The 13,762-nt window shown below is 41.3% G+C and overlaps 1 protein-coding gene across 4 annotated transcripts in view; it reads left to right on the forward strand.

The window, feature by feature from the left end:
* LOC148162072 (protein WWC3-like) overlaps positions 1-13,762 on the forward strand; it is a 233,709-nt gene that overhangs the window by 29,073 nt on the left and 190,874 nt on the right. Inside the window, exon 3 of one of the 4 annotated variants that reach the window (XM_088020350.1) lies at positions 11,690-11,847. The exons of 1 other annotated variant lie outside the window; for it this stretch is intronic. In XM_088020350.1, coding sequence (XP_087876476.1) covers positions 11,690-11,847 — 158 coding nt within the window. Of the gene's footprint in view, positions 1-11,455; positions 11,848-13,762 lie in introns of those variants that run through there. 2 more of the 4 variants (XM_088020352.1, XR_015767215.1) reach the window with 2 other exon arrangements.

The following is a 13,762-nucleotide window of genomic DNA, read 5'->3' on the forward strand; positions in this document are numbered from 1 at the left end:
ATTTCACCTGAATGTGGGTGCCAGCTGGATGGGGTGCAGTATGTCTGATTCCTGAGAGAGCACAGAGATGAAGTCTCCGTGGAGCTCCATCAGCTCAGGTTGATTCCTGTGAGACTCTAAGTGTTTTCTGTGGCCAACAGTGTAGTGATTGGGCAGGTGGCAGTGCTATACAGGGCCATAGGGATCCTCAGAAATAAAAGTTGATGCAGTCCTCCTGTTCTTTTTTGGGGTGAAGTCTTAGCCAAGGTGAAACTTCTTAGGGCCAGATCTGGCACTATATTCAAAGCAATAGCAGCTCAGGTCAGGACCCTGTGGTAGCTACTACGATACCTGGATAGTGGGGGCATGGGTGCCTTGCTGCAACAGTGCCAGTGGTGTCTGAGGGGTAGAAGTATGCATATCTCTAGTGGAACTGAGCCCTGATGTTCTAGAATTTCCTCTGGCTATAGAGCAGGGATGCAGCTGTAGTATGGGCCTGAGATGACAGGGTGCAGTGGTGGGTTGGGCACAGGGATCAGGGTACAGTTGCAATGCGGCCTGGGAATGGTGAGTCAAAGTCCCAGGGGGAATATATCCCAGGGGGAAGTTTCAGAACAACAGCAGCATATCTCTGATCATGGCTCATTAAAGCCGCGTGTTGGGATCCTGGATATGGAATGCAGGGCAACAGCAGTGTGGCCCCAGCAGTGGTGGGTAAAGCCATGACCAATGATCCTAGGGCTGGGGCATAGATCGGTGGCAACTTAGACTCAGTAATGACATGTGATAGCTGTGACCTGGGGCCCAGGGTGGGATATAGAACAGCAGTGGCTCTGCTTTGGTATTGTTGGGTCAAAGCTATTACTTGCAATCTGGGAGAAGGGCTCAAAGCAATGACAGCTTCAGACCCATGTATAGCAGGGCACTACTTCCCAGTCCTGCGAGTGGGCCACAGTGGTAACTGTGGGGGCAGATCTTTCTGTAGCAGTAGCTCAAGACTCAGAGAGTGGGCAGATGCAGCAGTGGGGGCTCCAGCAGCTCTGTCAGCTGGGTTCAGCATTGGTTAAGGCTCTGGGGTGCTTGCTGTCAAAGGCTCCTGGGATTCTCCGTTTTCCTTTATCCCATGGGGTGAAATCCCTCTGAAGGAGTTCCACTTGACATCAAATTGTTCTGGACTAGGTGATAGGGTGATGCAGGAAAAATACTTCCTGTACTTTTCTGTGTAGTTATTCTCATTAAAAAAAAAAAAAAAAAAAGCTCTTCAGGGTGTCTATTGCTATTTCATTATAATGCAGAACTTTCTAAGACCTATTTTTGTTCATTTGTTGTTTATTGCATATTGGTTTTGTGGGGGGGAAATGACAGTTGGATTTCTTAGCCCTCCATCTTGTTGATATCACCCTATTTTTCCTTTCTAATATAGTAAATATCAATAGATATAACCCATATAAACAGGAACTCCTTGGGTCCCCCAACAAACCATTAGAGTGTAGAGTCCTGAGGCCAAAATGATTGAGAATTGTAGCCACAGTGCAAATACCCGAGGTGAATACTTCTTTTTTTTTTATTTTAAAGATTTTTATTTATTTATTGAGAGAGAGAGAGAGAATGGTAGAGAGAGAGCATGAGAGGGAGGAAGGTCAGAGGGAGAAGCAGACTCCCTGCTGAGCAGGGAGCCCGACGCGGGAGTCGATCCCGGGACTCCAGGATCATGACCTGAGCCGAAGGTAGTCGCTTAACCAACTGAGCCACCCAGGCACCCCGAGGTGAATACTTCTAAATACCAAGTTTCTTACTGTTGTTGCTGAGTCCTTATTGTTTCCACAGCCTTTTGTTTAAATTTCCAGAAATTATATTAAAACAAGCCCTGTAGTAACATGCATGTTGCAAGGCAGGACCTTATGTCTTAACAGGCTTTGAACTCCTTAAACGGAGTGCAGAGCTTGCCACTCACAGGGCTGCCAAGGATTATTAAGATAGTTGAAGCTGTACAAAAAGTCTCCAGGAGGTATATAGTCTGTACTCAGCTCACCAATTCCCGCCCTTGGCACAGACTTGTTATCCCTGTTGAAGCAGTGTCTGATAATAGTCCCTCTCCTTGGAGTGGCACAATTTTCTACAGTGGACTAAGGCACCCTGTGAACTAGTAGCAGAATTAGGCACTCTAAATTCTAGAGGTGTTTTGTTCCAATTTTTAACTTCATTTAGCTAAAAATTGGCTCATAATGGCTAAAAAAAATTTGTTTCATAGGACCCCCAAATACAGAGAAAGAAAAACAATTGCATTTGGTGTTTTGTGTGAGTAGTGTCTCTTGACTATTTAAAAAGGAGCAAAGGGGAGAGGGGTGTAAAATTACAACGTAGGAAGACCCTGAACTCACCCTTTCCCACAGACACACTGAATCTATACCTGTATCTAGGTCAATTCCTTCTGAAAAAAAACTGAGAGCCAATTGAACAGCTCTGCCCAAAGGAGCGGTGTGGCGGCGGGGGGTGGGGGGGAACCATAAAGAATGGCAGTTCCCCTTTTGGAAACTCCCATACGTAATGCTGTAAACTGTTGTGGGGAGGGATAGTACTGAGGAGCCAGTGCAGAGTTTTGCCCAGGCTGGACACCATGAAAAAACTACTTTACAGGGCAATGAGACTAGAAGTGGAGGAAACTCATTTACTAACCAAAGTTTATCTGCCAAATGGTGGGCATCTGCTAGAACTCAGTATGGTCAAAGGTACTGGTGAACACCATTGCTTACGTTCCCCCACCACCATGACAGTGCAGACGGGAGTGAGGTCCAGGTGCTCTGCTGGGCCACCTCAGCAAGCCCCAGACTGTTAACCCACAATAGCTCCAGCCATCTCCCCAAAGCAACCACCTGGATGTGGCTCCCCCAGCTCCAGCAATCCCACCAAGCCTGCCCTGGAATGACATACACCAGGAAACCCCAGCCTATACCCACTATAGCTCCATCCATCCTGCCAAGGTGACCCAGGCACAAGCACCCTGGGACACTGACCACCCATGCCCACTTTGGCTCCAGCCATGCCCCAGCTTATACCTGCATCAGCTTCAACTATCTCATCAGGGCCACCCAGATGAGGATGGTCCCCAGACACCCTGGCCCATGCCTGCTTCAGCTCCAGTGATATTGCTTGGGTGCGCCCAATGGTTAGTGTCCTGCCCCGCACCCTTCCCAGTACCAGCAATCTTGCCATGGTGGCCCCAGTAGGGAACAGCTCAGGATTCCCTGGCCTCCATCTACTTCACCTCCAGCCATCCCATAAGAGTGCCATGGTCCACCTCTGCTCCAGCGCAAGCCATTCTGCCAGGGTAGCCCCAGTGGAGAGTGCCCCAGGACCACCTGGCCAGTGCCTGCCTCAACTCCAGCCATGCCATCAGGGTAGCTCTGAGATCCACAGCCAACTCCGATTCTAGCTCCAGCTAACCAGCCAAAACTGCCAGGCACACACAGTCCGCACAGAGGATGTTCATACACACAACTGCATCTTCAAAACTGAGAGAAGTAGCTGTTTTACATGCTTTATAGAAAAAGACACAGAGAAGGAAGTAAATGAGGAGACAGAGGGATATATTCCAATCAAGAGAAGACAAAACTTCAGAAAAAGTACTAAATGAAATACAGATAATCAACCTACCCAATAAAGAGTTCAAAGTTCAAAGTAATGGTCAAAAAGATGCTTACTGGGCTTGGAGGAAGAGTGGATAAACTCTGAGAAATTTAAAAAGAGATAGAAAATGTAAAAAGGAACCAATCAGAATTGACAAACATCATAACTGACATTAAAGTACACTAGAGGGAATCAACAACAGATTAGCAAATGCAGAACAACAGATCAATGATCTGGAAGACAGGGTTATAGAAAGCACACAAGCTGAACAGCAAAAAGGAAAAAAAAAAAAGACAATAAGTTAAGGGATCCGTGGGACATCAAGCTTACTGATGTTTGCATTATAGAGGTCCCAGAAGGAGATGAGAGAGAGAAAGGGGCAAAAAACTTATTTGGAGAAATAATAGACAAAAACTTCTCTAACCTGAGGCCATCCCGATCCAGGAGGCATAGAGAGTCCTAGAGAAGATAAATGCAAGAAAGTCCACAACAAAACACATCATAATGTAAAGGCAAAAATTAATGATAAAGAGAGAATCTTAAAAGCAGCAAGAGTAAAGCAACTAGTTACATACAAGAGGACGCCCCATAAAGCTATCAGCTGACTTTCAGAAGAAACTTTGTAAGCCCGAAGAAAGTGGCATGATGTATTCATAGAGTTAAAAGGAAAACATCCTACAAGAAAAAATATTCCTCTGGCAAAGTCATCATTCAGTATTGAAGGAGAGATAAAGAGTTTTCCAGACAAAAGTTAAAGTAGTTCATTACCTGTCAACCTGCCTTACAAGAAATGTTCAAGGGACTTCCTTAAGTGGAAAAGAAAAGAGCATAACTATGAAAGGAAAACTCTTCACTGGTAAAAGCAAACAGATTGTAAAGGTAATAAATCAATATAAAGGCTAAAAGACAAAAGTAGTAATATCAATTGTAACTAAAAAAATTAGTTAAGGAATTCACAAAATATAAAATATGACATTGTATACATAAAAGATGGAGGAGGAGTAAAAATATAGTGCTTTAGAATGTGTTTGAACTTCAGGAACCATCAACTTAATATAGACTGAAATACTTAAGATATTACATATGAACCTAATGGCAACTGCAAACAAAAACTTCTAATAGATACGCAGGAAATAAAGAGAAAGGAATCCAACCTAATGAAGGTCATCAATCATAAGGAAAGAGAGCAAGAGAAGAAGAAAGAAACGGAAAAACTACAAAACAAACAGAAACCAATTAACACAATTTCAGTAAGTACATACCTATGAATAATTACTTTAAATGTAAAGGACCTAAATGTTCCAATCAAAAGACATAGGATGACTGGTTAATTAAAAAACAAGCAAATAAGACCTATGTATATGCTGCTTACAGGTAACTTTCTTCAGATCTAAACATATATACAGAGCAAAAGTGAAAGGATGGGGGAAAAATTTCATTCAAATAAGAGTGAAAAAAGGCAGGGGTAGCAATACTTACATCAAACAAACTGATAAACAAAGACTATAACAAGAGACAAAAAAGAGCATTACATAATGATAAAGGGATCAATCCAACAAGAGAACATAGCAATTGTAAATATCCTTACCCCAAACATACGAGCAACTAACTATATAAACTACATATTAATTAACATAAGGGGAGAAATTAAGCACAATACAATAATAGCTAGGGACTTTAACACCTCACTTACATGAATGGATAGATCATCCAGACAGAAAATCAACAAGGAAACTGTGGCTTTGAACGACACATTGAACCAGATGGACCTGACAAATACATGCAAAACATTCCATTCAAAAACAGCGGAATATACATTCTTTCCAAGTGCACATGGAACATTATCTAAAATAGATCATATGTCATACCCCAAACAAGTCTCAATATATTTAAGAAGATTAAAGTAACATCAAGTATCTTTTCTGATGATATGAAACTGAAAATCAATTACAGGGGAAAAAATGGAATACACCAACATGCTGCTAAACAACTAATAGGTCAATACAGAAGTTAAAGGGGAAATAAAATGTACAAATGAAATGGAAACACAGTGGTTCAAAATCTTTGAAACACAACAAAGGCTGTTGTAAGAGGTTAGCTTACAGCAATCGGGCATACCTCAAGAAGCAAGAAAAATCTCAAATAATCTAACCTTACATCGAAAGGAATTAGAAAAAGAAGAATACACAAGCCAAAAGGTAATAGAAGGAAGGAAATGATAATAAAGATTAGGGGATAAAATGAAATAGAGACTAAAAAAGACAATAGATAAGATCAATGAGGCTAAGAGCTGTTGAAAAGATAGACAAAAATGATAAACCTTTCTGCAGATTCTTCAGTATAAAAAAAGACACACTATTCAAATAAATAAAATCAGAAATGAAAGAAGAGGGGATAAAACCAGCACCACGGAAATGCAAAGGATGTTAAGAGAATACTATGAAAAATTATGTGCCAACGAATTGGTCGAGCTAGAAGAAAAGAATACATTCCTAGGAACATTCACTCTTCCAAAACTGAATAAGGGAGACGGAAACTCTGAACAGTAGTAAGAAAATTGACTTGGTAATTAAAAAAAAAACTAAGAAATCACTGTCCAGGACCAAATGGCTTCAGGAGTAAATTATACCAAAAATTCAAGGAAGAGCTCATACCTACCCTTCTCATGCTACGCCAAAAAATAGAAGGGAAATGAAAACTTCCAAAATCTTTCCATGAGGCCAGCATTACCCCGGTACCAAAACCAGACAAAGACACTGCAAAAAAGGAAAATTATGGGCCAATATGAATATACATGCAAAACCCCTCAATAAAATGGTAGTAAACCAAATTTAACAATCCATCAAAAAAAAATCATGCACCATGATAAGTGGGATTTATTCCAGGGATACAAGGTGGTTCAAAATCCACAAATCAATAAATGTGATATACCACATTAACACAATGAAGGATAAAATTACATGATTATCTCAATAGATGCAGAAAAGCCTTTTGATGGTATTCATCATTTGTTCCTGATAAAAACTTTGAACAAAGCAAATTTAGAGGGAACATACCTGAGCATAATAGAGGTCATAACTGACAAACCTACAGCTAACATCATGTTCACTGTGGAAGCTGAAGAGAGCTTTTCCTCTAAAATCAGAAACAAGACAAGGATATCCACTCTCACCACTGTTATTCAACATAGGACTGGAGGTCATAGCTGTAGCAATCAGACAAGAAAAAGAAATAAAAGGCATCCAGACTGGTAGAGAAGTTCATCTTTCATTATCTGTAGATGACATGATACTACCTATAGAAAACCCTAAAGACTCTACCAAAAAACTATTGGAACTGACAGATGAATTTGGTAATGTTGCAGAATACAAAATTAATATCTGGAAATCTGGATACTAATAACAAAGTACCAGAAAGAGAAATTAAGACACCAATCCCATTTACAACTGCGCCAAGAAAAATATATTACCCAGTAATATCATCAACCAAAGAGGTAAAGACCTATACCCTGAACACAATGAGACATTGATGAAGGAAATGAAAGATAACACGAATAAAAAGAAATGCATACCATGTTCCTAGATTGGAAGATTTAATAATGTTAAAATGCAATTCATATCCAATGCGATCTACAGACTCAATGTGATCTCTATCAAAATACTAACATTATTTTTCACAGAACTAGAAAAACTAATTCTACAAATTGTATGAAACTACCAACAACCTCAAATAGTCAAATCGGTCGAGAAGGAAGAACAAAGCTGAAAGCATCACAATCCCAGATTTCAAGGTATGCTACAAAGCCACAGTAATCAAAACAGTATGGTATTAGCACAAAAACAGGCAGAAGATGAATGGAATAGAATAGAGAGCACAGAAATAAACAAACATTTACATACAGTTACAAAATCTACAACAAAGAAGGGAAGGATATACAATGGGGAAAGGACAGTCACTTCAATAAACAGTGCCAGAAAAACCAAACAGCTACATGCAAAAAGAACAAAACTGGACAACTTCTTACACAATACACAAAAACAAACTCAAAGTGGTTTAAAAAAATCTAAATATCTAAGACTTGAAACCATAAAACTCTTATGAGAAAACATAGGCAGTAATCTTTTGGACATCAGCCTTAGCAATATTTTTCTGGATCTGTCTCCTCAGGCAAGGGAAACAAAAGCAAATAAACTACTGGGACTCCACCTAAACAAAAAACTTTTGCACAGTGAAGGAATCTGTCAACAAAATAAAACGGCAACCTATCGAATGGGAGAAAATGTTTGCAAAGTATCTCCAGTGAGTGGTTAATATCTAAAGATTCCATGTAATCCCAAACAAACAAACAAATAAACAAGCACACACACAAAAATCCAATTTCTAAGGGCAGGGGACCTGAATGGACATTTCCCCCCAAAAGACATGCAAATGGCCAAAAGATACATGAAAACATCTAAATCACTGATCATCAGGCAAATACAAGTCAAAACCACCATGGAGATACCACCTCACACCTGTCAGGAAGACTAATATCAAAATGGGAAGAAATAACAAGTGCTGGCAAGGATATGGACAGAATGGCACCCTCTGGCACTGTTGGTGGGAATTTAAATCAAACAGCATGGAGTTTCCTCAAAAAGTTGAAAATAGAAATACCACGCAACCCAAGAATTCTACTTCTGGATATTTACCCAAAGAATACAAAAACGCCAGTTTGAAAAGACCTATGCACCTCTATGGGTTTATAGCAGCATTATTTACAACAGCGAAGATATGGAAACAACCTAAGTGTGCATTGATAGATAATGAAGAAAAAAATATGGGACGCCTGGGTGGGTCAGATGGTTAAGCGTCTGCCTTCGGCTCAGGTCGTGATCCCTGGGTCCTGGGATCAAGTCCCACATCGGGCTCCCTCAGTGGTGAGCCTGCTTCTCCCTCGGCCAGCTGCTTCCCCTGAATGTGCTCTCTCTCTCCCTGAGAAATAAATAACTAAAATCTTAAAAAAAAAAAAAAAAGATGTGGCATGTACGTAGGATGGAATATTTTTTCAGCCAGCAGTTAGAATGAAATCTTGCCATTTGCATCAACACTGATGGACCTAGATAGAGGGTGTTAAGCTCATGAAATAAGTCAGACAGGAAAAGACAAATACCATATGATTCGAGTTATATGTGGAACCTGAAAAAACAAAAGAAATGAACAAACGAAGACAGAAAGAGTCATAAATATAGTGAACAAATGGGTGGTGGTTGTCCAAGGGGAGGGAGTGGAAGTGTGGTGAAACGGGCTAAAGGGATTAAGAGAAGCAAACTTCGTTACAAAATAAGTAAGTCACAGGGATGAAAAGTCCTGCATAGAGAAGATAGTCAATATTGTAATAACGTTGTATGGTGACAGATGGTAACTACACTTGCAGCAAGCATTTTGTATATAATTGTCAAATCACTGTGTTGTATACCTGAAATAATAGAACATTATATGTCAGCTGTACTTCAATTAAAAAAAGGAGAATCCATTTTGTAATTAAAGATTGCTCTCACGTGATATAAAAGAGAATGATAAAGAAGATATATACAGCTCAGTTTTTTAATATCAAATAGGAAAGTCTAAATAAGTTTAATTTTCAATTGAAAAAATCCAATACTTTCTATGAGAATATGACATATATTCTGTTTATATCATATTTATAATAGTAATTTGTGTTTATTGAGAAAATAACAAAAACTAATGTCATCCTGAAGAAGTTTAGCAATTAAAGGTGCCAGAAAAGATTATCTTCTTCTTCCTCTTTTTTTTTTTTCTGGGCATCTGAGCCTGTGAGAGTCTCCTCACTGAACTACTTCTGAAACTCACAGAATTGGGAGCTCAGCTTTATGACAAGAAGGGAGGTGGTTCATAAGCTAGAGTACAGAAACTGTTTTTGAAAAAATCTTCAGTTCACATGTGTCTGACCTAAAACATGCACCCAGGTCAATGTAAGAGTTCCTTTACGTCATTCTGGTATAACATGTTTGCTGGAAAGTGATGGCTAAATGCTTTAATATGTATAATTTTAATGTATATGATTTAAATATAAGTAACTTACTACATATATTTTTAGATACACACATGTGTAGCTCAGTAAAGTTTTCATGGGTTACTGATTAGATTTCAGTTAAATCTTAGCATTAAAAATCTGAGTTGCTTTGCGTTTCCATAATGTTTTTAGTAGCAATAAATAACTTAAGATCATGAAGCCACTTACATTACTGTTGAACATTTACAAGAGCCCTTACTGGATGGATGAAACTATGCAACTCTATATAAAGCCAGACTAGGTTGTGTCTTAGTTGGCAAGGTAGGTTTGACGTTCAGGACCCCACAGACATTCAGGACCAGGATGAAGGATACTGCAACGTCGTATAGGTGCACCATCGGAAAAAGGTGCTCTTCATGATTAACGAGGTGCCAGAAGAAAACAAAGAGTTCCATGTTTGCTCCCGAATGCTGTGGTCCTACGGGGTTACAGGTCACTTGTTTGAGGTTTCATTGGATAAGCAAATCTCTTGGCTGTACTTACATGCTGGGAAATGTGGAAAAGTACACTGGTGATAAGTGAACGGAAAATGTTTCTGATACATGATCACACCATCACACAAGATCTTTTGCAAATACAAATATTTTGAATAAATATTCAGAATGACTTTGGGTAATTACCTCCAATTTTTAAAGACAATGGCTGTTTCCACCAAAACTTCCAGTGTAATATATAAAAAGTCCAAAATTCACGTATTCATTCATTTGAAAAGTATTTGAGTGTCTGCTTGATGCCAGCAAAATTCTACATTCAGGAGATTTAAAAATTCCTGATTCATGGGATTTATATTTTAAGGGAATAGAGAGAAAACAAACAACAAAATAAATGTATGTGAGATTATGCACACTCTAGCATCCTTTATTCTTTGTATGTCATTTGTGTTCATACTGCTTTTTTTAAAAATCAATTTAAAAATTCACATAAAAAAGTTTTTATCTGAAAATAGGTAATGAATTAAGACCGTAAATATGGTAATATATTGTGATACAGATAGGTGTGTTGGAGATTCTTCTTGTAGGTATGTTTAGACTTTACCCTCTTTTGTGGGGCCAAGTTTGGTATTCATGCTATGCAGTGTTTATCAGCTGTTCCTTCTCCCATATTCAGACTTCCAGTGTTTGGTAAGAGCGTGAGGGGTGAAGTGAGGTATACCTCTTGCTCTTAAGTGTTTGAATCCTGGAGAGTAGATCTGGGCTGTTTTCATTTTGTGATAGCGTGGGTCTGAAGAGGGTCTATGGTCTGTGCCACCATCCTGGTATTCCTGCAGTTTCACAGAGAAGTGGAGCAGGTCACTGTGGCGCAGGGAAGTGGGAAGAGCAGAAGAAAGAAGTGGATGAGGCAAGAGAAAAAAAAAATCGCAGTTGTAGAGAAAGTACAGCGGGAGCAGGACCAGCGAGTTTAAGGAGTAGAAAGGGCAGGGGAATCGCAACGGGCAGGGTAGGAGAAGTCGTGGTGGAGGAGTCTGAAGATTGGAAGTAGGCGAAATCGGAAGGTGGAGCAGAGGGTGGAGGAAGAGCAGTAAAAGGAGAAGTTGGAGGGTGAAAACAGTTGTAGCAGGAGCTAGTATCTGGCCGTCCTGGAGGGAAGCTGTAGGAGGAGTTGAGGATTGAGGAAGGTGTGGCCTTTTACCACATTCCCGCCCACACCAGGTCGGCCTGCGAGGAGGAGTGAAGATGGCTGTGCGTCCCTTAGGAATGGAAGGGACGCCGGGATAGGCTGTGCCATAGGTTTCGAATTTGCCATTTGGAGCGATTGTTAGACTAGTGGGTGCGCGCGTGCCGGGCGAAGAATGCACGGGGCGCGGCGGCTGGCTCCCCACTGCCGTCGCAGCGTCCCTTGCTCCCCGCCTTAGTACTGGCTGAGGAGGCGATTCACGGTGGAGGCAAGTGGGGCCGCGGGGACCGTGCGGTCATGCCGTTGCTAAGCGGCCGTCGGCGGCGGCGGAGACGGACGCGGGAGCTTGCGAGGGAGCCGCCTCAGCCAGCACTCTCTGTGCGCTCCGCGCAGATGCCGCCTCCGGCTCCTCTTCCTCCCGCCCCCACAGCCCGGGAGAGCGCCGAGCTGCCGCTGCCAGCCGGCTGGGAGGAGGCGTGTGACTACGACGGCCGCGTCTTCTACATCGACCACAACACGCGCCAGACGTCGTGGATCGACCCCCGCGACCGGTAAGCTTGAGTGGTGGTGGGGGTAATAAGACCCGGACGGAAGTGCCACTACTGGTTTTCCACCCCACCGCAGAGGCGCCGGCGACGTACGCAGGCCTGGACCTGGTTGGGGCGTCTCCCGATTGGCTAAGGGCTTGTTTGGGTCTTTCCTTCTCCCAAGTTTGGAATAGCCCTGAGCTTGGAGATTATTCTTTCTCAAGAATTCCCTCCGCGGGGCCGACACACTGACTTGGTTCCTCACGTCACCCGCCGACCGGCGCCTGGAAGCTGGGCGCCTGGAATTTCCTCTCCCAGGGCTGACGGATGGCCCTCTTTTCCTTTTTCCGCCGCGGCCTCGCCCATCCCTCCCGGGCCTCAGCGGCCCACCGCCCTCGGCCCCGCGGTGGCCAGATGAGCTGTCATCTTGGAGCGTAAACGTGCGCTCCAGCTTCGTGGTGTGGGTTCCTTGTCTGGCGGGCTCAGCCTAGTTTCCATCCAAAGACTGGTGCCAGATGGGCCACTTTCAGGGATTTCCAGTTCTTTTGGAGTTGGGAGAGCCTGCTCCCAGACTATGATGGTTGCTCTTTAGCACCTTTTAAAAAAATACTGAGTTAAAATTCTAATTGAAATAGCCCAGTGTACTGCAGTCAGAATGGAATATTAGACGCACATACTTTTGGAGTAAAAGGATAACACCACTTGAATTACATTTTCTTCTTCTACAGTGTATGAACAGAACTTTAAATTGGTGTTCTGTAAATAAATCCCATAAAGTAAAAACGGATTCTTCCAAAAGCATTGCCAGATTACGTTCAATAAATTGATGTAAGGACATTTCCCCTTATCTTTCTATTCGATTGTCAAATGGGGTCACTGGTTCAGCTACATATGGAAGGATGCATTTCTTGTGTAATTTGGAATTCCTTTAAAACCGAGTATTCGCAGTGGTTATCTGGTATCTTGTACTGTCTGAAGCAGTTGCTCTCCATGCTGGGCCTCTGTGCCAGAAAGAAAATACTGCAGGCTTCGCAGTAATTTTAACACTTGAAAACGCTCAGTGTGATGACGTTGCTCCTGCTTTCTCCTTACCGCTGCCTGGCACTGCCATTTGAAAATAAACTCTGGAAGAGGGATGCTTTTGAATTATTGTTTCAGCATATGTGTGGGTTAAGGTAGGGAAACACAAAACAAAGCAAAACTATTTTGGTTCCCTAGCATTCTCTCTGAACATTGCAAACTTCTGGACTCAGTAATTTATAAGAATCCCTGCACAATTTTTTTATGTTAGAAATATGAAACTTGAAAATCGGGTGCCATGACATAATTTTAACCACAGGTGATAGCCACAACTATCTGACCAAGCCTTGGATGACTATAGAATTAGTACAACTGGTTGAGTCATTTTATACAGTGTGTCCTTTAAAACACAAACAACTGGAAAATAAGCCAATTCATTTTCTTTTTAATTAAAAGATCTTAAAAACTTTTTTTACTGTTGTAGACAGAGCAAGGGGGGAGGGAGAGGGAGAGAGAGAATCTTAAACAGATCCCACGCCCAGGCTCTGTGCAGAGCTGGATCTGACCAACCTGAGCTGTAATCAAGAGTCCAACCCTTAACTGACTGAGTGACGCAGGGGCCCCCAAAATGAGCCAATTTAAAATACTGTTTTTCTTAGAACAGAATAAACCTTATATGATTAAAGTATTTTACAACAGTTTGATTATTTTGAAGGAGAATTGAAATGAAAATATCAATGTATTAATTTTTGTCTTAGTGATATGGCAAGCAACATAGGTGAGCAGACTACCACAGAAATGAGAATGTAGAATCATCTCCATGTAATTCATACTCATTATCTATGTTCCTTTTTATAAAAATTAGTGTTATTGAATGATGTATTTTTATAGTTAGACATTTTATTTTTTTAAATGTCAG

This window comes from Eumetopias jubatus, unplaced genomic scaffold (genome assembly GCF_037043125.1).
Source record: "Eumetopias jubatus isolate StellerSeaLion01/CBP00866 unplaced genomic scaffold, mEumJub1_p1.0 scaffold_23, whole genome shotgun sequence".
Classification (NCBI taxonomy): Eukaryota; Metazoa; Chordata; class Mammalia; order Carnivora; family Otariidae; genus Eumetopias; species Eumetopias jubatus.